Raw genomic sequence first — 24500 nt, 5'->3', positions numbered from 1 at the left:
AGACGGCCGAGAGGTGACGAGACGTGATGTGATGTGATGTGATGTGATGTGATGTGTGTTTCTCTGGATCCTTTCCAAACGTTCTTGTGTACAACGGATATATCGAAGTTCCGACCAATCCAGCTCAGATGCTGAAACCCAGCGATTGTCTTCTGATCCAGAAGTGCCTCGGTGAAAAAGGTGAGCGAACGAGAGACACGCTGTGTTTATTTGACGAAATCTTATTCTTCAACTCGCAATTTCTCCAAATTTTTTATTCACGTGTATATACAATATACATGCCACGAAGAGCGTTAAGAGAAGGCACTGGAATCGTAAGCGGTAATAAAAAGCACGTGTATAGAGTCTCTTGGCGTCGGTTGGAAAACCTTGACCTTTGTCGAGACGCGAGTTGCTTCCGAAACAGATTACCGTTTGAATCACTATGAGTTTGAAGTTAGTATAACGTTATCGTAAGAAAACGTTGGGGAAAATATGACTATTTTCTTAAGTTTATAACGATTTCGAAGCAACCAATTCATCGAAATATGATCGTGTTTTGTTTTATTATGGTTTACTGAATTTTAAACAATTCCAAAATGGCGAAATAACCGTTTTTTCTCAGCACGAATCGAAAAACAAACCAAATCATATAGTCAACAACGAGTAGAGTATAGTCATTTGTTTTTATTTTGTTTTTAAATTGGATAAAACAATTATCCCGATGGATCGCTGTTGTATCGGAAACATGTATTTTTATTCTGCAGTCGCCTTTCACTTTCGACTCCCGAATGTCGAGGTCGCGTATTACCCAACATTAAATAACAAGTCGAAAAGCATAACATCGCGCTGCGTGCTGTCTGTCAAAATGGCAGCCATGAGCGCCAGCGTTACTTTTGTTGATTAGAACGCCCATCACAACAGACTGTAAAACGTGAGGGGAAAAACACCATTTATTTTTCAACTTTTATACCGCGGAATGATTATCAGGGACGTAATTAAAACGAAAGACTGTAATAATACTGACCGCACCTCATCGCACGCAACTTAACGTATACCTATTCTATTATGTCATATGTGATATACACAAGCTGTTTATCACACCGCAGTGCAAACAATAATTCGACCACATTTCCTTTATACGCCTAAGTGTCTACGCTTTCGTCATTAATTAAAAAATATCATCGTACACCCTGTCGGATGTAATTTACAAACGTATTTATAAATTTTACATACAACTACGGAATTTTATCGTTCATTCTTCAAGCTTGAGATAATTTTCTTTAGATATATTATAATATATAAGCTCGATACACCGCTCGAGTATCGTTATAAAAACTCTTCTAGTATCAGTTAATGTTACCCCTGTTGGGGGTTGCGTCCATAAACAGAACCGTGTTGTGATACGAGGTACTTAGGAACGCTCTTTCAAACATCGGAGGAAAGTGTAAAAGAAGAAAATAAAAATAAAAAAACAAATTTATAAGAACTTAGAGACTAAAGCCCCGATCGAAGTTTCTCTTGAACCGTATTTTCTTTTCTGTGCACTTGCAGATGTACGTATAATAACTGTAAAAAAACTAAATTCGTTAGTCATGATTCACAATAGTTGATCAAATGAAAACTTGCGCAAATAAAAATTTACAAAAAATCATTTAAAAACCTAATAAACTGTTGGCGTGTTAATTTTCCCTCGAATCGGCCGCCAAAGGGAATAAATACGAAACAAAATGGCGTCGGTCGGAGTTTTTTTTCTGTCGTTTTTACCCCCTCTGATTCTGATCCCTCCCTGAAAACTGGCGAATCTTCCTTCTCTCTCCGTCATCGTTCACTCGTGTTTAGTCGTCTGCAAAGCGCACACGTGAATTGGTGTCTCCTGAACGACAGGAGACGGGTTCGAAAATGCGAAGCGGGGGTGGAAAGCTCCGCGTGGATGACTTAAGGGCTGAAAGGCTGCGCTCCGTGTGTCACGTCACACACGCGCTTATCATACGAGTGACATGGCGGCTCTGTTCTTATGCCATGCCATGCCGCCACGTGAATTCTGCGTAAAAGTCGCCGTCATGTAATATAAAGCAGAGGTGGTGGGACTGGGTCGATAAAGCCCCCCACAACCGGCGCCTGCCGAACGGCATGTGACCGCGTTTTCAGTCAGTGGCTCCGTAAACCTCGTCGAGCCTGAAGGGTTTCAAGGACTAAAATCCTCCTCGTCCTTACATACAACGAGAGGAGGATCGACGAGCACTCGGAGCGAAAAATATTCGAGTGTGTTGGCCGGATAATTGATTGATTGTCCGAATTGCAATCGAGTGCTATGTTGAAGAAAAACAAGACTTATAAACGGTCGTGTTATTGTAGCGTTAATTCGCGTCACGCAATTGATGCGAAATTCGAAATTTCTAGGTTTATTTATGCATAATTGTTTTGGTGTGAGTTATAGAATATGACGATTAATTTCCGTATACTCGATCAATTCATACAGACGATTAATCAACGAATTTATAGTTAACGGAACTGGAACATAAGAAGAATGTACGAAGCAAAGAAAAAGCATTCAAATTTTGAATCCTATTTACGGTGTGATAAATTTTTATTCACGTTGTATAATAAAAGCGGGATAGAACGAGTGAAACTTGATGTGAAAATATTCGCGGATTTGAAATTGGCTAAATATACAAATCATCATAATTACTAGTGATTGAGTAGATAATCCATGAGTGCATGATCTGCGAAATAAAACAACCGGTCTCGTCGGTGATCAGAGGGAAAAAATTAGACGTTATTACACGTTAATCAGTCGGTCAATCGGTCAGTGAGAGAACGAAGGGTGAAATTACCGACTAATTATTAATGTCAGAGTTGATTAATACGCGGTAAACATCGGTTTATTAATTATTCCGCAAAGTGGCGGGGTGAGTCGGATTGATATCAAACACCGGGAACCCGCTTCAATTCTTTTGATCTCGATCTTTCGAAACACCGGACGATGGATGAGGAGAGGGAGGAGAACGAAGGAGTGAATAAAAACAGCGTTAATTATCCACTCGTCAACATCTCTGTAATACGTGTACAATTTCATCATCTTTATTATCGTTACTCGCTAAATCAGAGCTGCAGTTAAACGCGTAAATGTTTTATGCAATTTGCAAATATCTATCTTCGTCGAAACTTATCTTCGGGGCACTTTACGATGCATCGAGATTGGAGAATGACGGAGAGGAAATAACCGCATATTGATCTATCTTCCACACGTTTAGCCATGTCAACGTCTCGCAGACGTCTCGACGTCGGATAATGTGCGAAACACTCTCGTCCTCGTCTTCGAGAAATTCCTTTTCTCATTCCTAGCTTCGCGCTGCCTCTTCCGTAGAACCGAACAAAAAAAAAAAAAAAATATTGAATTAGTTAACAACAAACGGAAAGAATATATAAAAATAAATTTAATAAAAATTGAAAAAAAAAAAAAAAAAAAAAAAATACAAGTACGATCAATCGGTGGATAAAAATAATTTATTTTTCTTCTCTCAACTTCCGACTTTTCATTCTGATTGTGGGCTCTTGTAAACGTCTCTGCGATTCCCGCCTGCTTCTCGTTTTCTGTATTTCTTATCGGACTCTCATTAGCGCGAAGCATGCAAGGTTCGTATGAATGAAAGGAGCTGCAGCCACTTGGTTGTGCTAATTGGCTGTTTCGTTTTGACGGAACGATCTAGTTTGCGATTTAAATTTCTCAGCTCATTGTACGAAAAAGTCACTTTTACGTTATACGGTATGAGATTTGAACCTGTTTTTGTATAATCGACGAATAGTTTGGTGAGAAAGCGAAATATAATAACGATAAGGGAAATAAAGGAAAGAAATAATGCTCGTATCGGAAGAAAGCGATTTATTGCACTTTAAAAAACGTTTAAAATTATCACACGTCGAGCTGAAAGTTTGGGGATCAAAAACCCGACCGATTTTATTATCCTCGTTGTAAAATGAGCAAAAGTGTCGAGCTTCTCGCGTCTGGGTCAGAGGATGGCGAAGTGCCGAATGGTAAGTTTCTTTTCAAACTTCGATATGCGCAAAATGTGTGGAAAAAGAAGCTCGAATTCACCTTACTCGCTTCGTTCGCTTAGAAGAAACATTCCCCCCCCCTCCCCCCCTTTCTTTTCAAGGCGGGGTTGAATAGAATAAGTGAAAGAATATAAAGTAAAGATTGCGCAAAGAGAAGCAAAATTCTCATTAAATATACACACGTTTTGATTTTCAACAAACTTGGGTAACGAGTCGCGATATTTACGGTTCTCAACTCGTATTTGTCAAAGAAAAATACGACCGTTTATATAATCCGCGATCTTAAGAAATCCGACAAAGGTATTCCTGTTTCTTTGCTTTTGATTTGTTATAATTGTTTAATTCTTACAAATTAATTTACTTCTTTATTTCTTTGTTAGCCTAATGCTAATGTAAATAAATTGTCGCACGAATTACGCTCTTTGTGCAATATTTGAAAAATTATAACCGATTCTTTTGCTCCGTTTCATGAAGTCGAACAGTTTATATATTGCTCTCGATTACAGTATCAACCGCAAAAGTGGCCGTATGTTGATATTATTTTTGCTGTTCAAGCAGGGATATATCGTAAATCGTAACTTTTTCTCTTTAAACTCGTGACGTGAGGGAAATTTGGCACTTTTATATCACGCCTGATTAGATATTGTAATTATATTTCGAGCCTGCAGCTCGACCGTCGTATAACCTTAATTTCATTTTCGAGATTACAACTTATCTGGAGAGAATTAGGATCGTAATTTCTCGGGCAAAAGCGAACCCTGTTTAAACAGGATTAGAGTCTGCAATAAGTATTACTCTGCGAAATGATCCAACGAAGCAAGAGATCTATTCGTCGATTTAACGGCGTTTAATTTTGTTCATTTCCCTAAATTTTTTCCCTAAAATCCTAAAACTGAGCGATCTTGAATTAAAAAAAAAAAAAAAGGCGGGAAGGAGGGAGTAAAAATCCGATAAAAATATGCCAACACAAAAATTCTGCCCACAGATTCTCCCGTTCCTCAAGACTGCAGATCTCGGTTGAATTTGAACGGAAGTCGACACATCTCGAGAAGCGCGACGGAACTTCGTCCGACAAATGGTTCACCAATTCACCACAGCCACAGTCCCGTGGTTCACCAGCGTCACCGACATCCGGTTACGGTGGCTCAGAGGACGCAGACCTTCTTCGCTACCCTGAAAAGCCGGTGGTCAAGGAGTAGGAGTAAAGAACGAAAAAAGCTCCGGGAAGCTGCAGCTGCAACCGGATATCTTCTCCAGGACGCCGGTAAAAACGAGTCCGATTATGCGGCCGATTACTCCTCGGAACACAGCCACAGCTCTTCGGCCACCCAGAGCCCAGCCAGGCACTGCCACAACACACCAGGTAGACCGATTACACCCTAACTCCCTCCCTTCCAATATTTTACGAGTCAAAGGTCACCGGTCATCGGCCAAAGGCCGGAAAGCTTTCGAAACTAGGCTATCGACCGGAATTGATCCCTGCTCTTTATTTCACCGCACCACCGCGATTACCGAGAAGCGATATCTTTTTTCATATCCCAATTTAATTTTTTTTTTTTTTTTTTTTTTATTCACACCGTTATTCAGGGGATGAAATTTATTCGAGATTATTTTTTTTTATTTATTTATTTCATGGGGAAAAAAATTTGTCCTGAAGACAGAAATATGACGCAACGAAGGTTCGAAAGTTCAACTAAAGTTTATCGAGTTGATACGATTTTTCTTTGAAACGGGAGAAAATTGAGGAAAAAAAAAATTAACTTTTTATTTCAATTATTATTATTCATGAATTTGTTGAGACGTATTTTTTTTTTTTTTTTTTTTTTTTGCTCAATTATTTCTAACCGATGAAAAAAATCCCATCGTTTCAATGATTTTTTATGACGCTCGGAATCACTTTTTTCGTTAATTAATTTTATTGATAATCAGACTTTCGACAACGTCGGGGTATTTCGTTATTTTATTTTGTTTCTGTTTTTTTTTTTTTTTTTTTTTTTTCTCTTCCCACGTCAAGGAATTTGTTTAAGCTATTCATCACTCGTAATAATCTCACTAAACGTGTTTTTTCATTCAACTCGAGAAATCAAATCGAATTTATACGATGGTTTGTTGAATTTTAAAGAATTCGTTCATCATCAAACGATGCGATTTTTTTTTTTTTTTTCAAATTTTTTATCGCAGTAATCTAAAATGTAATCGTAAATATGCTATGTTAATTGAAATTGATGGTGTTTTGAAAAAAAAAAAAAATTCGTGTTATTCTCTCATTGTCAGGTAATTGTATTCTTGAAGAAAAAAAAAAAAATTCAAATTCTTCTTTACATAAATTTTACATCATTGATAAGTAAACGCGTAGAAAAAGTTAGCGAAAATAAAATTTTCATCGAACGATTTATTTTCGACCGATTGAAGTTATTCCCGTTATTGGAAAATGTATAATGTATAATGTATATTATACCGGAAGTGGGTATTATTCATACAGGCATATGGCGTAAAACTTTGACCCGGTTGTGGAAAAGATTCTGAGAACATAGTGGGGAAAAAATGGAAAAATTTCTTTAGTCGAAAGTAACACTTGACTACAATTCATATATGTATACAGCGATGTTCAAAGTTCGTTCAACCTTTCCTGGTATAACTTAATTTTTTTTTTTTTCCTTAATTTTATTATTCGTTTACTTTTTTTTTCAACATTCTTTTTATTCCAGTATCATCAATGAGCACCGGAACGTGTTGTTGAATGTAACACAATATAGAATCGATTAACCACCTTAGCATAGTGTTACAGTAATACAGTAATGCACCTTACGTGACGTGACACGACGTGACGTGACGTCTGTAACAGCGTTAAAATATTAATATATTTCCACCGTCGATAACACCGCGTGTATGGTATATACATATATACATTCATACTGTAACTATTATCCTTGCACGAGGATCTTGCATGCTTCCTTCATACACCCAGTCCTTACCCTGCCTACCTGCATCCTGTAACAACTTTTCCACACGCAAACAAGCCGGTAGTTAGTTTTTTTTCTTTGCATAATGTATTTCGTTTTTCTTTTCTTTTTTTCTTTAACTCTTTAAAATTTTGTTTTTCAAGCAGAATATTACGAGGGTGATGATTGCCTTAATTGTTTCTATTTTTTTCCTTCTATCTTTCTTTCTTTTCCCTCCATCGAATATAAAGTTTGTAACAACTGTAGGACTTACACCGTGAATGTAGCAATTAGAAATAACAATAAAGTGTGATTATTTCTATACCTATTATACTTGAATGACGAGGTGGATAAACTTTAATTCTCTCTCTCTCTCTCTCTCTCTCTCTTTATTCACTTTTTACTCAAACACAACCTGCATGTGTAAAAACTTGGATTATAAACAATTACAAGTTATTAATTTTTTTTTTTTTTTCACAAATTTCCATATTAATTGTTGTTGTTGGTCTTGCTGTTATTATTATTAAGTCTATCTCGCTTTATGCAACTGAATTCATTGATTTGTCAACGAAATCGTCTAGAGATACTTGTAATTATTGTACAATTCGCGAAGTGTATTATAATAGCGTAATAGCCAGTCATGCAATTATAAGGTCTATATATCTCCTAAGGAATTCACTTCCGGCTTTGCGTTTACGTTTAACGATCCTCGGTATTAACCGACGACTCGCTTGTGTAACGTCTTTGTTATTACACGAACTCTAGCGTGTGTGTTTTTATTGTTATTATTATTATTGTTATTATTATTATTATTATTATTATTATTCTTTCACGAGAAATTGCGTGCATGTATTATAATCATTATTATAATTCAGGTCGAGATAGTCTAATGTATGTATGACGTATGCATACGTACATACATATATCGTCTCTGTGTGCGATTGTGGTTCGGCTTTGTGTAAGGGAAAAAAAAAAAAAAAACGGAGAAGAAAAGAATTACCAGAAACCATTTTTCTGACTGTCATATAATTTAAATGGTCGAAATTCGTATTAATTCGTATTAATTCGTATTAATTCGTATTAATTCGTATTAATTCGTATTAATTCGTATTAATTCGTATTAATTCAAATTTAAGATATTGGAAGAAAAAAATCTGTAAACATTGAATATTATATAATTTCTTAAACAACTGATTAGTAATAAATTTATAATTTTAATTAAGTATCACCTTTTTCAAAATAATTATTCATCATTCATCCTCAATACCATAAAATTTTTAAAACACTTTCACCAATATTTTTCAGATTCACCTCTCGCCCGTAGTAACAAGGATCATCGAGTATCTTCGCAGGATGGAAGTCCTGGGAGATGCAGCACCGACTCGAATCGCGTTGGTCGACGAGGATCTCAGTACAACATGCAAATCGACGGAAGGATTTCGGGGGACGAGAGAGGAGTTCATCAGGGAACAGCGGCGTCGTCGAATTCCGACGCGACGCCTCTTCTTCATGCACAGGACGAGGCGTCGCGACGCCGCGAACTCGCCCTTCGTCAGCACGCCTTTTTTCAGCTCCGTTTGCACCTCAGACGCGGCGAGAATCTCGTCGCAATGGATCGCGGCGGTGAGATGAAAAAGAATCTTGGTTTCTTTTTTCTTTTCTTTTTTTCTTCTTGTTGTTGTTTTGTTTTTTCTAATTATGCAAACTGTAGAGTTAGATATTATTTGCCTACAGAGATTGAAGAGATTCAGGTATAAATACAAGTCGTAGGTCTGCCGTAGACGAATATTGCAAATAAGGTTTTTCACGAAGCACGAAATTGAGGTTAGGATCACGTAACGTCAGATTTGTTCGCCACGGCGCATGCGCGCGGTACAGAAAAGATCACTTTCAACACTGTTAGGACTAAAAAGTAGTCTTTTCGGTACTCCGCGCATGCGCATTCGCATACTAACTCGACCGTCATAAAGACGCGCATAAAAAAACGCGTGAAACATGCTCGCGTTGTATAAATATGTTCACATCTGGTGACAAAATTTATTCAATTTTTGATTAACAAATCGTCAAATCTATTTCGTTGTTCGTTATAATGTATGAAAAAATGTGTTATATCGTGTCTAGCCGCAGGTTTTTCAAATTTCTATTCTATCTACACACGCGGAATTATTTTCATATACAAATACCAATAACCCGCAACAAGTTTATGCACCGCAACGGCGCGGGTGCGCGGAATCAAACATATTGACATGCTTTTAGTCGCTTCGTAGATATAATTATGGACAGGCATAAAGTTAGAAGCGATCCGTGATGTATAGACTCGATTAAAACGGCGAACCGCAATTCAGAAGGGGAAAGGTTTAATTACACTTGATATATTTCTAAGCGTGTACTATATAATTATTGACACCGTTTGACTGTATACGCGACGATATGTCGAATACTTTCATTTATGCCACGATGCAGCTGTAGAGAGTTTAACTTGCGTGAAAAACAAAAACAAAAAAAAATGCGCAAAAACGATGCAAAGGTAGTGACATCTGGTGGGAAAAGATCAAACTAATCCAATCAGGCTGACATCTGATCGTTGACCGTCTTTTTTCGCGTTTGGATAATAGAACAGGTATATTATTGATTATGATTAATTAATTTATGTGACATGAGTGATTTGAAAGCCCGAGAATCGCGGATTTCCCTCCATTAAAATTAAAAACTTAGGTTATGTGGTGATAAAATGGCGTCCACAATCAGGCTCTGACGTCATGAGGAAATTTTTCCAATACCGATCATATACTATTTCTGGATCTACGATTTCAGGCTCGAGCGATCCGTACGTGAAGATCAAATCCTCCGGTCGTCTTTTGTACAAATCAAGAACGGTGCATCGCGATTTGAACCCGATATGGGACGAGAGCGTTACTTTACCGATTGAGGATCCGTTCCAACTCCTGACGTTCAAGGTGAGGAAATAAAAATTATCATCGAAATCGCTCCGCAATGTTACAGGAAAAAATCCAAGCGTCTGGATTTTTCAAAGAATATTCTTCCTGCGATTTTTTTAACCAACTTTCAACCCCGTTATTTCAGGTTTTCGACTACGACTGGGGACTCCAGGACGATTTTATGGGAGCGGCACAGCTTGATCTGAGACAATTGGAACTTGGATACGCTCAAGACGTAATTTTGGAACTTACGGATCCAGCGAGACCGAGACAGCACTTGGGTAATATCTGTCTGACCGTTACTCTGTGGCCGAGAAATCAGCAGGACAAAGAACAGGTCAGTTTAAATAAATCTGTAACTGACGTGAGAACGAATGATCAAAATTTTATCCTAATCGCGCCAAAAGTCTTGCCCGTTTTTGATTTCTCCTTATTATTTTTGGCCAATTTCCGTCGGAAAAATCACCCGACAAAAACTCAAAGAGAAGAAAAGTCTGAAATTGGAAGGGGGACAAAAAAAAAAATCAACAAACATAATTTATAATTCTTTCAATTTATCAGAAAATTTACAATTATTTTATTTATTTTAAAACTATTCAAAGACAAATATAATAAATATTACATTATATATCTTCATGATCCCTTATACGTTATAATAATTTTCCGTTATATTCAAATTTATCAAGTGTGTAATAATAATAATAATAATTGTCAAGTGTAAACTTACAAAAGAGAAAAAAAAACCAGTGTCGAAGGAAAAATATACGTATAACACGTACGTACGCGTGTTTATCGTCTTTAACCTGACGTTCGGTAGAGAAAGAAGCCGGCAGAATCGACGATCATGTCATAATGTAGTTGCATGTGTCTCAGTGTACGACCTACAACGACTCGATTGTCAGGCCGGCCGGCCTCGCTTCTGTTGTGCAACGTTAATCAGAACTGATATATTCAATAGCTACATGCGTTGACACTTGGGTGTTATATTCTATAAGCCCTTCTTCTCTGCTCGGATTTCAAACTGTCTAACAGAAGCACCTATTCTGCACACACACACACACACACACACCATTGTAAACAATTTTTATCTTTGGTTAGGCGCAATAATAATAATAATAATAATAATAATAATAATAATAATAATAATAACAACAGTATATTTTATATACAAACGAAAGAAATTAATGATTATCTCGTGATAATTTGCTTCGTCAATGCCGACGCAAGTAAACGTGAAGAAAAAATTTGGCATCTTTTAGCTGAAAAAATTTTTGGCAACGAAACGGCATTTTTCTTGTCTCTGTGTATTATGTTGTTTTTTTTTTTTCCTTCCTTCTCTCTTTCTTTTATCTTTTCCTACATTTCGTTCTTCCGTGTGTTTGTTTAGATATTTTTCTTCTTTTTTTTTTTCCACACGATACGCGAGGATCAGCGAGTCGAAAGAGATTACGACGACTAGCCGTATTTAATTATATCGATACTTAAAATCAGTGAAACAACGCACGCGCTGGGATGTTATAGTAGAATATAGATATGTAATCAATTGAGATAAATTTGTAAGTATCACGTGGGCGAGAAACTAATATTAAAGAATTTTATCTGATGGTGAAATATTGATTTTGGCGTAGACACGCATTTACACATTTGGTATAGTGCGAAACATAATATATCCATGCAGGCTTTTCTTACGACATATGACGTGTGTGCGTGGATAGGATCTCGGACGAGACTTTGAGACTCGAATCGACTCAACGGCACGATTGAGTAGTCACTCAGTCAATATTATACTTGGTTTATATATAGAATCGGATGGAATATCAGACTGTAAAAGCTTCGAGTAGATACATATCTACGTACAACCGGCGAACTGATGATCTATGAAAGAGTTATTCCCTTATCTTATTTATCGGACAATCTGCGCAGCGGGAGAAAGTCGAGTCGAAATTAAAACGTTGTAAAGCTTGATCGAGGAACTAAAGGTGGTATCGAAAGATAAAAATTAATTTTTTATATAAAGCTATAGTCTCAACTGAAAGTCGTATTATTTTTTTCATTTTTTTTTTTTTTTTCATTATAATTCTTAAACTTGTTTGTTTGTTTTTTTTTTTTGTTTTTATTTTTTCTTTTCACAGCTCGGTATTATTCTGGTGAAAAGTTGTCTAATTTTAAGGCAATTTTTGTCAAACGAACACCGTTGTTGTATATAATTTAGTCTTAAAGGAGTTGAAAGAAAAACTTGTGTATAATACTTTGATCTTTTTTCTGTTTGATTTTTTTTTTTTTCTTTTTTTTTCTTCTTCTTCTTCGCTTTATATATACTTATATAATATTTGCAATTCAGACAGCGCAGTATAAATAAAGATCAAGTGACTGAACGATCAAAGGAAGATGAAGAAATTAAAGAGCCAAATAAAATTATAACCAGAAGATATTTTCTCGTTATTCAGAGATTTTCGGATTGGATTCACCGTACTGACTTCTCAAATTATGATTTCAGATTCGTAATCACCGAGCCTAAAAACCCGTGGACAGAATTTTTTCTCCGGATTCGATCGATTTCCAAATTTTCGTCCGCCATATTGAATCCGCCATCTTGAACGTTCAAAAAGCGATATCAGATCCGTAATAAACGAGGCCAAAAACTTATAATTTATTCAAAAATGAATTATCCCTTCAATTTTAACGATTTTTTTTCCAAACAATCTCTTTCTAACGATAACAATTTACATTATGTCGCAACAGTTACTCTCGTGTATCGAAAACCTGTCAATACACCGTCAGAAATAGCAAAAAAAAAAAACCGCGGAGAAACATGTCGAAAAGTCCTCTTGCATTTGAAAGAAAGACGTTAATCATGCTCTGGTCGAAGGTGAAACGAGTTGTTGCACTGTCGGCTGCGGTGAAGACTAAAATCCGTATGAAATGGGGGGGGGAGAACTCGTTTGTAGACATTGTGAGATATGCAGTCGGAGAGAGGGAACCGAAGTTGCCAGTGCAGAGAAGCCAGCTGTAGGCTTGAAACGTGTTTCACAAATCCGCCGTGCTTCAACAGGTTTTCTACTATACTTACAATCGTCAGTGAATTATTCGCGTAGTATTCTATAGAAGTAAACCGCGTTGTGAGAGGCAAATTCGCCCCTAAAAACAATATGAGGTGTATAAAATATTCCCTTGTGAAAAAACGAAGGCCCAAAAATCCCCAGGAATTAACCGACACAAATTTTAACACAATAGGAAATCGTCGTAAATACCGGGAACATTCAAAATCGCTGTGTTTAATTTCTCGTCGTTTATAGAAAATTTTCCACTCGTCAGTTCTCAAGCGGACAAAAAAAAAAAAACAACCGAGCATCGTTCGAAACGTACGGTCTCGATCGAACCGATTTAAATTAATTTCGCAAATTTCAAACGTACGGGATTATTTATTTTTTTTTTTTCTTTCACACCATTCCGGGGGAAATTAGCATTAGATTATGATATTGAAAATATATCGCGCGTTACTTTGTTATTTACAATCATCATTAATTTATGCTACTGGTTAGACTCATTTACGTATAGAGATAAACAGAATTGTTAGTTACAGTATCGTTAAGAATCCATTAATGGTGGGGGGGGGGGGGGGGGGGGGGGGGGATAGCTTAGAGACTACCAGAAAAAAATTACCAAACGCGTTTTTCTTTTAATTATATAATGCAGTGGTTAATTAGACAGAGAAACGATTAACTTGAACTTCACTTATTGTTGAAGAGATTACAGATCAATACACTGCGAAAGAATTAACTGTCAAGTGTTGAGTATTATATGACTGTAAATAATCAGCTGAAATTTGCAATTTTCTTGTTCAATTTACCGCGCGCCAATTTTGAAAGAGGTTGTATGTGTATATATATATATATATATATATATATATATATGTAATCTAATCTCTAATAACTTTCAATCAAATTCAATCCCATTGACCCGACTTGCACAGTCATAATTGAAGCAGCTCTCTTATTTTGTAATTTTATTTATCAATTACAACATTTATTATTGCACAAGTTTAACATATAAATGTGTTGAAACCTCATTACGGACAAATTGAAGCCTCGGTGGTTAATTTCCGGCCAGATAAATACGTAAACGTATAAACCGTGTAGAGTGAAAAATAATGATAATAATTATATATATATCTCGACGATGTACGAAAGTGTTTTTTTTGTGCGAATTAAGTAATAATTTGACGCGAATTACATCATTATGTAACACGGTGTATTGCATAGAATAATAATAATAATAACAATAACAATAATAATAGTAGTATCGCTCGTCTTGTTTCAACGAATATAGTATAATAAATTCCGCAAAAAAACAAAAAAAAAAAAAAAAAAACACACTATTTCACGGAGGAAAAAGAAACTGACTTGTTTTTAGTCCTTGACTGCAACCTTCGGTCAATTCGCGCGCTAGTTTCTTCGCCGACGGGAAATATTCATTGAATAAAAACATTTTATCATCTTGAACTTGAATCTCGTCAAGTGTGTGTCTGTGTTTTTTTTTTTTTTTTCTCTCTCTTTCTTCCGATCCACTTTCTGTATATCTTCCAACGTCATATATATATAGCTTTTCTGACGCGTGTCTCCCGCTTTTAAATTTTTGAAATTTTTTTTTTTTTTTTTTTTTTTTTTTTTTTTTTTTTTTAGTTCACCAGAAGAAAAAGCTTGATGAAAACATTGAGAAGGAAAAATCTCCTCATTCCGGTTATAAGCTTAGGAATTTCGATATCTGACACATGATATTTCGGATTTAAAAATTTTGTCGTTTGTTTTTTTTTTTTTTTTTTTTTTTGTCTATCATTTTTGAAAAGAAAAAGAAATTGAAACAGATCAGATTTTGAATGATAAAAATTAAATGAAGAAACATCGTCACGTCTGGAATTGAATTATTGACTACTGATCGATATTCAGTATATATATATATATATACACGTATAATAAAAATTATTGATCTATTTGATTTACTTTACCGTACTGTCACGTGGTGAGAAATAACGATAATGTTAGAAATTTTTTTTGTCATAATTAAGTTTTGTCGGTATCGTTTTAAGGCGGAGCCACCTGTTGATATTCGATATTCACACGAGATAACGATTATAATGTTTTACAAATTACACGGCTAAAATAATATTGATAAAAATAGAGTACGCTGTACGGGGAAACTGTAATCTATCGGTATACACATTGCGTATGTTTATATCTTTGGCTCAGGGTTAGTATATCTAATTTCATTCCTTTATCCTATATATATATATATACGAGTTTACAGATAATTATACGTTCATGAATTAACATACGTGTGTAAGAATCTTTCCGAGGAAAAAATCCCGGTCAAAGTTTTTCAGGCAGATAACTGATTTATTTGAAAAAAAAAAGAAGTATAAAAGAAAAAAAGGTTGAAACTCTTTTTTTAACCATACCAATTTTGACGAAATCGTTGATATTAATGCTTGGAAAATAATTATTTCCTTTTTTTTTTTTTTTTTTTTTTTTTTTTAAATTACGTAATATCTACGTATTTATAATATTTTTATTATGTACATACATGTAATCGGTTTAATATTGTTCGCGATTTCATTAACGCCTGCATCTGAATTGTTAATTAACCAGCTCGGAAATTATTTCGAAATATTCGCGCGCCTTATGTGCGCGAATTTTGTGATCGTTTGAATTCTTCTGTAATAAAGTTTGCTAGCTATTTTCCAAATTTTTCGTCAAAGTTGAAAAAAAAAAAAAAGGTTTTCTCTTAAAGTCAAAGAAAGTTGACAAAAAGTAAAAAAAATTTTTCGAGAACGCTGTTTTTCTAGAAAAATCAACGCTTGCACGTTTCTCGGTGAAAACGATGATTCGAATCACTGTCAGGTAACGGAAAAATTTCTGGAAAAATTACTTTCGACCAATTCATGGGAAAAAAAAAAAAAAAGAAAAACAACATTTTCTCTACTTCGTAATTTTTCAGTCATTGAAGCTCGGTTCTAAAATACCGAATCTTAGTCCGCAGATGAAAAAAAATCTGAAAAACTAAAAAAATGTGTATTTGCTAGAGTACAAGTACCTATAGGAAATAAATAAATCGAGACGAGGTCAAACCTCGTTCACGTTCACTTGGTCTACCCGATATAAAATATTTTTAAAAACCATTCGTATTTAGAATGAATAAAATCATTTCAACATAATAATTAATAAACAGTCGTGATTTCTCAGTAAATCTATGTAACAACTTGAATTTTTCAATGTTTAAAATGCAACGAAAAAATACTCAGACCACCACCCGTTTTTTTTATTACCCTGAAAAAAGAAGCAGAAAGAGGAAAAAAAAAAAACTCAAAACAAAACAAAACAAACGCGAGAACGAACGAAAAACAAGCGATTATTATTTAAGAGAAGAACACATGGCTCTTGGCTAATACAAATAACATTACAAACCGATTGCTGATCGACACGAATTGGGCTGAAAATTACTGCGAAAATTTTCTCGAGAAAATAGCGTGACGCAGCAGAGTGTTAAAATAATGAATTGGGAGAATCGAGATCGAGTAAACTATTTAGTTCCAGTTCGCGTTGAGTTTCTGGGAATATATAATAGGTACGCGCAAGCTTTCCCAAATCGTGGTTGAAGTTCGCAAATCTCTCGGCATTAAAAGCAGCCGCAATTTTCGTCGGACACGACAGTCAGCTTCGAGCTTTCGATTCGTTCGGTTCGATTCGACTATTTGTGGAATAATTTTAATAATCAAATATAAGAACCAAAGTAATCTGCCAATTTATTTTTAATATTTATATTATATTAAAAAATGTCGAAATCCCCCCGTAAACGACTTTCCAAATTCGTGTACAGACTCGCGAGGTTCCTGTCGGATTCTTTTGCCTTCGGTTTTGAGGTCGCCGTGCTCTCGTACGATCTCTTCGACGAGTTTCTCTGACGATTTTTTCACCGCTAATAACAGAGTGAAAACGTGAATTACAGTTCGTCCAAGAGTCCATCACCACCAGCTGGTGAGAAGCCGGCAAATGAAGCAGAAGAAGCTTCGTCATCCGCGGAAGACTCGGGCGATTGTTAAAGAGCGAAGAAGATCGAAGAGCGAGCAAAGCGGTACAAATATTTACACTCACGTTGCGGGAAGCGGTCTAGAATTCTGTGAATAAAAACAGACCAACTAGTTTGTTTTAACTATTCCCCACCGCAGGAACAGAGAGCGAGAAATGGAGCCGAGAATTCCAGAGAGACCAGATCAGTACGGGAAAAGCGATCCCGACGAACGGAAGATCCAGACTGTCGTTATAGAGGCCAAAGAAGAAACCGGCGATTTCCTACGGACCGAACGCGTCCACTCGACGATCTGGAGCAGCGGCAGCAGCAGCAGCAACACCAGAGAATCCCCGAGTCCCCGGAGCAACGAGGCCCCAAAGCGGGACCGGAAGTCCCGGAAATCCGGGGCGCCATTGTCGCTTAGATCGGTGATCGAGAGGCGAGTCGAGCGTGTGGAAAGGATGTTGGAGGATCGTGTGGAGAAGGTGCTCGAGGACCGACTGGACAAGCATCCTTGGCTGCATCCTATCGAAGCATGGATAGCCGACAGGTGTTCAAGCAAGCCTCCATCGCCGAGTGAAAAGCGGCGAGATTACAGTTCCGACGGTGATTTGCGGGATGAAAAGTCCGCGGGAAATTGTGAGGAGAAGGTTATCCTTTTAAAATCCCAGGAGGAATCCCAGGACGGACAGAAATCGACGGAACGAAGCGTCGTCGAACATCTAAAGAGCCTCAAGTCTCATCGCCACGAGAAGCTGGGGTCCCGAGGAAAAGGAGATCCCGAGAGCATCGCGGGTTTTGGGATCCGGGAGAGCAGCTCCGATCACGGAATCTTCGAGCGAAGGGTCCTCGAAAATTTTCGCGGGTCCTCGCCTGTCCCTCCGAAACGACGAGGGGCGAAGGAACCTGGGACTCCGGAACGCCAGGGAACCACCAGGGAATTCCAACTCGCCAGGTCTAGGACACTTCCTGATAATCGGGGGCTCCTCGACGATGCGCCGGAGACGATGTCCAGGGACGGGTTTAAGCACTCGGTTACCCCGCCACCAGGCGTCGGCAATTCAACCTCGGATACTCAACATCATCAACTTGAATTGGTTGCTCAGACCAGGCAGCAGCAACAGGCGCAAGATTTTATCGACAAAATTAAGGAGGGGTTCAAGGAGAAGAGGGAAGAATTGCACAGGGTGCGCTGTGAGATTTTGAATTGTTTTTTTTTTTTTTTTTTTTTTTTTTTAAATTTACTTTTTCTTTCTCTCTTAATCATCTTTTATCCGCGAGATTAATTCTCAGAATTTTTTTGCAATTTAGTTAAAAAAAAAAATAAGAAACAACCATACACACCGTATTTTTTAGATAATTTTCATTCGCCAAATTATATATTTCTACGTCATGGGCTTTGAAAAGTTCACTTTTTGTAGGAGTTTTCGTTCAGTAAAGTGACGCTTTATACGGCAGCGAATAAAGTTGCGGAATAAAGTCTTTATTCCGTAGTTTTTATGCGCAGTTCGAAGTGCGCATCACAAACTGCCGAATAAAGTAGCTTCGTCGAACAGATCGCGACATAACCTCACTCTTTGTTTTGCTTTTCAATGCCCATATCGTAAAAAATATTGTATGTGGCATGCCCGTAAACCGTTTTTTGGCTCGGATAATTTCAGTACTCGCTTCCGGCTCGCCTTCAGCTCGTCCTGAAATCTTTATCCTTGACAAAAAAACAGGCGGTTTACGGACATGCCACATAAATAGCTATTATACCGTAGGGCTATTGGATATTTAGCAAATTAACGTGCAGTTTGTAGGTAACGTTATTGTCTGTATATCTACCTACGAAGCTTTCGATTGAATGTTGGAAAATGTATCTAATAGAGACGATATTGGAGTGTCAAGTTTCAGGTTCATATCGATGCTCAGTTTGAAATTGTTTCAAAAGTGGTTGAAAATTTTTGGCAAATTTGTTTGTTACTTTTTTTTTCTTTCTTAGATTTTTCTAAACAGATAATTTAATACGTATCGTCATTTGGTTATTTTCTAATCAACGTTGATTCGAATTCTATTTCTTTTTTTACACGATTGGTATATTTTCAACTGAATTAAATTCAACAACAAATTCACTTTCGTTTCATTTTTATATTTCCACGTCATTTTTCACTCTACTTAGATATTGATTTTCGGAAATTAGGAATATCGTTAAAATTTCAAATACCGATGCCTTCATTTCGTAAGCGATGAGCTTGTTTTTCAACAATGAATCAAGACAACCGGGTCGATTCGCGACGGATAGTTTACATTGTGAAGAGAAATTACAGTCATCTGTTTGTTAATAGAATCGCGGTCTATTTCCAGATACGCAATATCACGTGCTCAGATTACCAAAGTTCTTTTCTTTCCTTTTTGTTTTTCTCTCTCTCTCTCTCTCTCTCTCTCTCTAACTATTACAAAAGCAACAGAAATGAATTTCGTCATCACGTGAGACCGAAATGTTTACAAATAAACAGATTTTTCGCCATGTGTAGGTATATATTATAAATTTCATTCCACCATATTTTAAATTCTATATACAAATTTTTTGCCATGTTGTACCGATTTGCGTTGAACAAAGCTTCAGACTTGAATCAGTGTTTTCGTATTCGCCAGCCGAATTCAGAGCGAAATCGATTTCCTATCGTGCTCGGAATAAAATCAGCTATTTTTAAACAAGAATATCGAGGGAAATCTGCCTGCGAAAGATAAAAAATAAAAAAGAAGTAAAATATTGATGGAGAGAAACACGTGTCAGGTTTTTTCTTTCGTCATATCAGTTTTAATCTTTTTATCATCTGGCCAATTATCCTTCGATTACAGACCAGCTCATAAACAGCGTCGACATCAATTGGAATTCCGAATGTGCAAAGGAGGGTAGAATTTTCTTCGAATCTGGTATAGATGGGCTGAATTGGATTCTGATAGAAATTGCCGGTTATTTTCTTGCCGCTTTTTGTCCTTTCGAATTCCCCGGACGCGTCTCTTTGGAAAATTGATGTTCGCCTTGTGGAAAATAATTGGACATCTACCGAAAGCGAAGAAAGTCGACGACGACTTTCCTTGGTCTCGAATTTCTTTCTCTCTTTTTTCCTGATAATTTATTGGAAGATGTGAGACTTTCGGACACTCTACGATGCTTGATAATTAATTAATTGAACCTTTTTCTATTTACTGTTGCAGTATTTTCAACGGAACACGCGGCTCGTCGATGTTAATAGGAAATTAAAATCCCAGATATGGAGTTCTGTAGTCACCATCGTTCTGGTGGAGGCGAAAAACCTACTTCCAATGGACATAGAAGGCTTGTCGGATCCTTACGTAAAATTTCGGTGAGGAAATTGGGGATATCAAATTAAGGATAAATCGAGAGTTTAATGTAAGAGAGAAAAGAGCGTCTCGAAAAATCTCCAACGAATTTATTTGCGGTAATGACGGTGAACACGAGGCAAATAAAGTGTCAGTATGTGATAGAAATAAATTCGAGCACTAGCTGTTAGAAATCAACGATTCGAGAAGAGGTTTTATAATTAGAAACTACTAAACTCGGGTGTTTTTGTTACGATTCTAATGTCTTTCTGTTAGACTCGTTTTTCTCGCTAACTAGATCCCCAAGAAATTGTTTTAAAAAGAACATTGCAAAAATCTTACATTTTGGTATACTTACGATCGTAATAATTTCGTCACGTTACGTTACTTCATTTGTGTTCACTGCACGAACAACATGAGACTCCTCGAGACTTTTTAAACGCTCATTTAACATTTTCCAACTTTCGAATCATCCTTAGAAATTCCTTAGAACAAAATGTCAAACTATCCTCAAAGAATAACTCAGAAATTGATAAAAGTCCATATTTAATAACCAGAATTCTTTTTTCTTAAGGCTGGGAACCGAGAAGTACAAATCCAAAGTGATTCACAAGACGCTGAGTCCCGTTTGGCTCGAGCAATTCGACCTCCACCTCTACGAGGACGTCGGCTTCGGTCAGGAACTTGAGGTGACCATTTGGGACCGAGACAAGTCGCGGGACGACCTGATGGGCCGGACTGTAATAAATCTGGCGACCCTGGAGCGGGAGAAGACGCACAGGCTATGGAGGGACCTCGAGGACGGTGCCGGAAGCGTATTTCTGCTTTTGACCATCAGCGGTACGACCGCAAGCGAAACCATCAGCGACTTGGCCGCTCACGAGGAAACTCCACAGGAGAAATCGCTGCTTCTTCAGAGGTATTCCCTGCTCAAGACCTTCCAACGTCCCCAGGACGTCGGTCATCTAACGGTCAAGGTATTCGATTTTTATTTTATTGAAGTTAGCAACGTTAAATATCTGAAATTAATTAGTAAATCGTACTGATTGTGAACCAAATATACCCATAATTCTCAAAGGCTAACTACTTGAAAGTTAACCTGAAATAGCAAAATAGCTAACGAATTTAGTTAACGTTGCTTACTTTAACCCCGTAGATTTTTCAAGTCTACAGGAGAAGCTGTTCAGCCGCATTATTGGTTCCCCGGAAACACCAACGTCATTTTTTCTTCCAGGTTTTCAGAGCTCAAGGACTGGCTGCGGCTGATCTCGGCGGGAAAAGCGACCCCTTCTGCGTCCTTGAACTGGTTAATGCTCGGCTACAAACTCAGACGGAGTACAAAACCTTGGCTCCAAATTGGCAAAAGATTTTCACATTGTGAGTGATGGTTTTCTTGTGGTATTTATGGGTATACGTATATCGTATGACTTCTCTGAACTTTTTGTATGTCCTTCTTCTTCTTCTTCTTCTTCTCTTACTTTTATCACCACTAAGAATCCGTATACGAATTTCTCTTACCCGTCAGCAATGTCAAGGACATAAACTCAGTGCTTGAAGTCACGGTTTACGACGAGGACAGGGACCACAAGGTGGAGTTTTTGGGTAAAGTTGCGATACCCTTACTGAGGATACACAATGGCGAGAAACGCTGGTACGCGTTGAAAGACAAAAAGCTGAGAGGTCGCGCCAAGGGAAATTCACCCCAGATACTGATGGAGATGACCGTTATTTGGAATCCCTTAAGAGCCTGCGCGAGGACCCTAAATCCAAAGGAAAGAAAGTACATGGAACCGGAGGTTAAATTTAAGCGGCAAGTTTTCCTGAGAAACGTTCTCAGGCTCAAAGCCATCATCGTTTTCTTCATCGACAACAGCAAGTACATCCAGTGAGTGATAATATTTCAACCATCCCGTTTCTACAAATTCATGATGTCCATGAGTTACGCCTCTCACTTCAAAAATCCTGGAAACTAACGTTGAATTTTTCTTGTCTTCTGGAAATATTCTATTTTTAATGCACTTGAAAATATCATGAAAGTGTCGTTAAATTTGTTACGGATTTTTTACTGAACACCATGGAATTGGTGTTTTTTAATTCTTACTCTGGGAAATTCTTTTATGAGACATAAAAAATTGTTCCACAATTCCGTTTCTAAAGTATGTATAGTGTCAGTTATTTGTCTGGCAGATAGTTTAAAAACGTCTTTACTGTGTTGATGAAGGAGCTGTTTCGAATGGGAAAGCACTCCAAGAAGCATCGTCGCATTTGCACTGTTCATTCTACTCTGTTACTACTTCGAGCCTTATATGATCCCGACGGCAGCCTTGTTGGTATTTCTCAAATACTACATCGTGAGTAACAAAGTATGCAGAGTGTATTCCTTTTTTTTAAATTTTTTCGTTAGAATATAAATTAGACATTCCCATCTTCATTCATTTATTATTAACGATGCATTTTACCATCGCCAATGAAAATTGGATTACTTTCTTTCCCATTATCCAAAAATCTTTGCATTCTCATTTCCTTCTTTTCTTCTCGACATACTTTGTCGATGACTGAAAAACGCGTTTCTCTGAATATCAGGTCGCCCTGGTTACCGGATGGCCTGCTTATCATCCCTCGGGGAATTCCTTGTCCTCCCACGATTCGAACGATCTTGGAAGTGACGAAGCCCCCTCGACTCCCGGAGGCCTGGACGACGACGACGACGAGGATGACAAAGACAAGGTTGTTCAGCTTCCAAAATACCCTGAAAATTTCACACAAGCTACCCGAAGACCATCCAGACCTGCAATTTTACCCTAAATTTGTTTCCCCCCCCCCTACAGGAGGAGAAAAAATCCCTTAAGGAGAGGCTTCAGGCGATCCAGGAGGTCACGCAGACTGTGCAAAACTCCATCGGCTATATAGCCAGCCTCGGCGAGAGCATAAAGAACACATTCAACTTCACGGTACCGTACCTGAGCTACCTGGCGATGGTACTCGCCTTCCTTGGCGCTGTTGTTCTCTACTTTGTGCCAATACGTTACCTCATTATGGCCTGGGGTGTGAATAAATTTTTTCGAAAAATTCTCAGACCACACACGGTGCCCAACAACGAGCTGCTCGACCTTTTGTCGAGGGTGCCGGACGACGAGGATCTCATTTCGTATAGGTTAGATATTTGGGTGTAAATTTCAAGCCGATTTTTGTATTTTTCTCTGCTTTTCTTTAATTTCATTTTTTACAGTTTAAAAATTTTGGCGGGAATTTCAAACCGATTTTTGAATTTTTCTCTGTTTTTCTATTTTCTCATTTTTTTTAACAATCGGCTGTTCTCTTTTGTGATTTTTTACTATCTTTCAGAGAGTTGAAACCCGTTCCAACACCCGACTGCGAGAGAAGTGGAGTCGGCGGTGCGGCGGTTCCGACCGGAAGCGGTGTGTCTCGTAAAGATCATCAACGGCGGAAAAAAACCGCGTAACAAAGTATTTCCCGGTCTGCAGGCTCGTCTGTCGTCGAACCAGAGGCTCATCGCGGTAGCGGCAGGCCATCGATGACTAGCAGCGTCCTAAAGACCGTATTAATGCGTCGCAAGCTTATATCGCTGCGGAATCGCAAGAGCTTGTTAAAAACGGATGCTGGTAAAAAGGACTGAAAAGCTGCCTCGTATTTATTACTTTACATTTGTTTTCTTTCTCTACAGCCTTTATTTTCTCAAAAAACACCACGGATAATAATATTGTCAATATTAAAATTTACGAAATAGAAGGAAAAAGGAAAACAAATGTCAAGAAAAATTTTTTTCAACACTTTTATTTATTTATTTATTTTTTTCTTAACCGGGGAGATTTTTCACAATCGTTTATTTGTTGGATTGGTTTTTATTTTCGTATTATTTTTTTAATTCAAAATGGAACGAGTAACACCAACAGTGTAATACACATCTATGTTATATATATATAATATATGTGTATACGTCATACCATATCGAAGCAAATGATACCTATATATATATATACAATAGAATTTATTGAAAATTCGCCCGAAAAAAAAATAAATAAAAAAAAAAATAAAAGATCAACATACCACCTGAATATTCAGTAGAAAAGAATATAGATAGAGAGAAAAATCTACGATATATATTAGATATGCGACGGTTGTTACTATAATCGTAATGTTACTAATAATAATGATAATAGAACGA

General features: G+C 37.2%; 1 protein-coding gene across 5 annotated transcripts; it reads left to right on the top strand.

Moving 5' to 3' along the window:
- Nucleotides 1-99: 99 nt before the first annotated feature.
- On the top strand, nucleotides 100-24077 carry LOC124410203 (multiple C2 and transmembrane domain-containing protein). 5 transcript variants are annotated; one of them, XM_046888403.1, is made up of 13 exons: nucleotides 100-180; nucleotides 5024-5401; nucleotides 8286-8603; nucleotides 9795-9937; nucleotides 10065-10256; nucleotides 20189-20337; nucleotides 20889-21291; nucleotides 21549-21691; nucleotides 21840-22199; nucleotides 22536-22677; nucleotides 22898-23041; nucleotides 23143-23468; nucleotides 23660-24077. In XM_046888403.1, exons 1-13 carry the CDS (start codon nucleotides 129-131, stop codon nucleotides 23775-23777), a joined length of 2868 nt encoding a protein of 955 aa, XP_046744359.1. In that variant the 5' UTR covers nucleotides 100-128; the 3' UTR covers nucleotides 23778-24077. The 5 variants fall into 5 exon arrangements, with proteins under 5 accessions (XP_046744359.1, XP_046744361.1, XP_046744360.1 ...); XM_046888404.1 differs by lacking the exon at nucleotides 100-180 and adding an exon at nucleotides 3807-4017 and having other exon boundaries at nucleotides 22536-22665; XM_046888402.1 differs by lacking the exon at nucleotides 100-180 and adding an exon at nucleotides 3808-4017.
- The last annotated feature ends 423 nt before the right edge of the window (nucleotides 24078-24500 follow it).

Source organism: Diprion similis, chromosome 9, assembly GCF_021155765.1.
Source record: "Diprion similis isolate iyDipSimi1 chromosome 9, iyDipSimi1.1, whole genome shotgun sequence".
Taxonomy (NCBI): domain Eukaryota; kingdom Metazoa; phylum Arthropoda; class Insecta; order Hymenoptera; family Diprionidae; genus Diprion; species Diprion similis.
This window is presented reverse-complemented; position numbering and strand designations above follow the sequence as displayed.

Excerpts from the sequence above, each read along its gene's own strand:
- LOC124410203 (XM_046888402.1), top strand. The coding sequence starts at position 3,960 with ATGAGCAAAAGTGTCGAGCTTCTCGCGTCTGGGTCAGAGGATGGCGAA. Across the intron at positions 4,018-5,023 it reads GGATGGCGAAGTGCCGAATG|ATTCTCCCGTTCCTCAAGAC; the intron begins GTAAGTTTCTTT and ends TTCTGCCCACAG. Across the intron at positions 22,200-22,535 it reads GACAACAGCAAGTACATCCA|GAGCTGTTTCGAATGGGAAA; the intron begins GTGAGTGATAAT and ends GTGTTGATGAAG.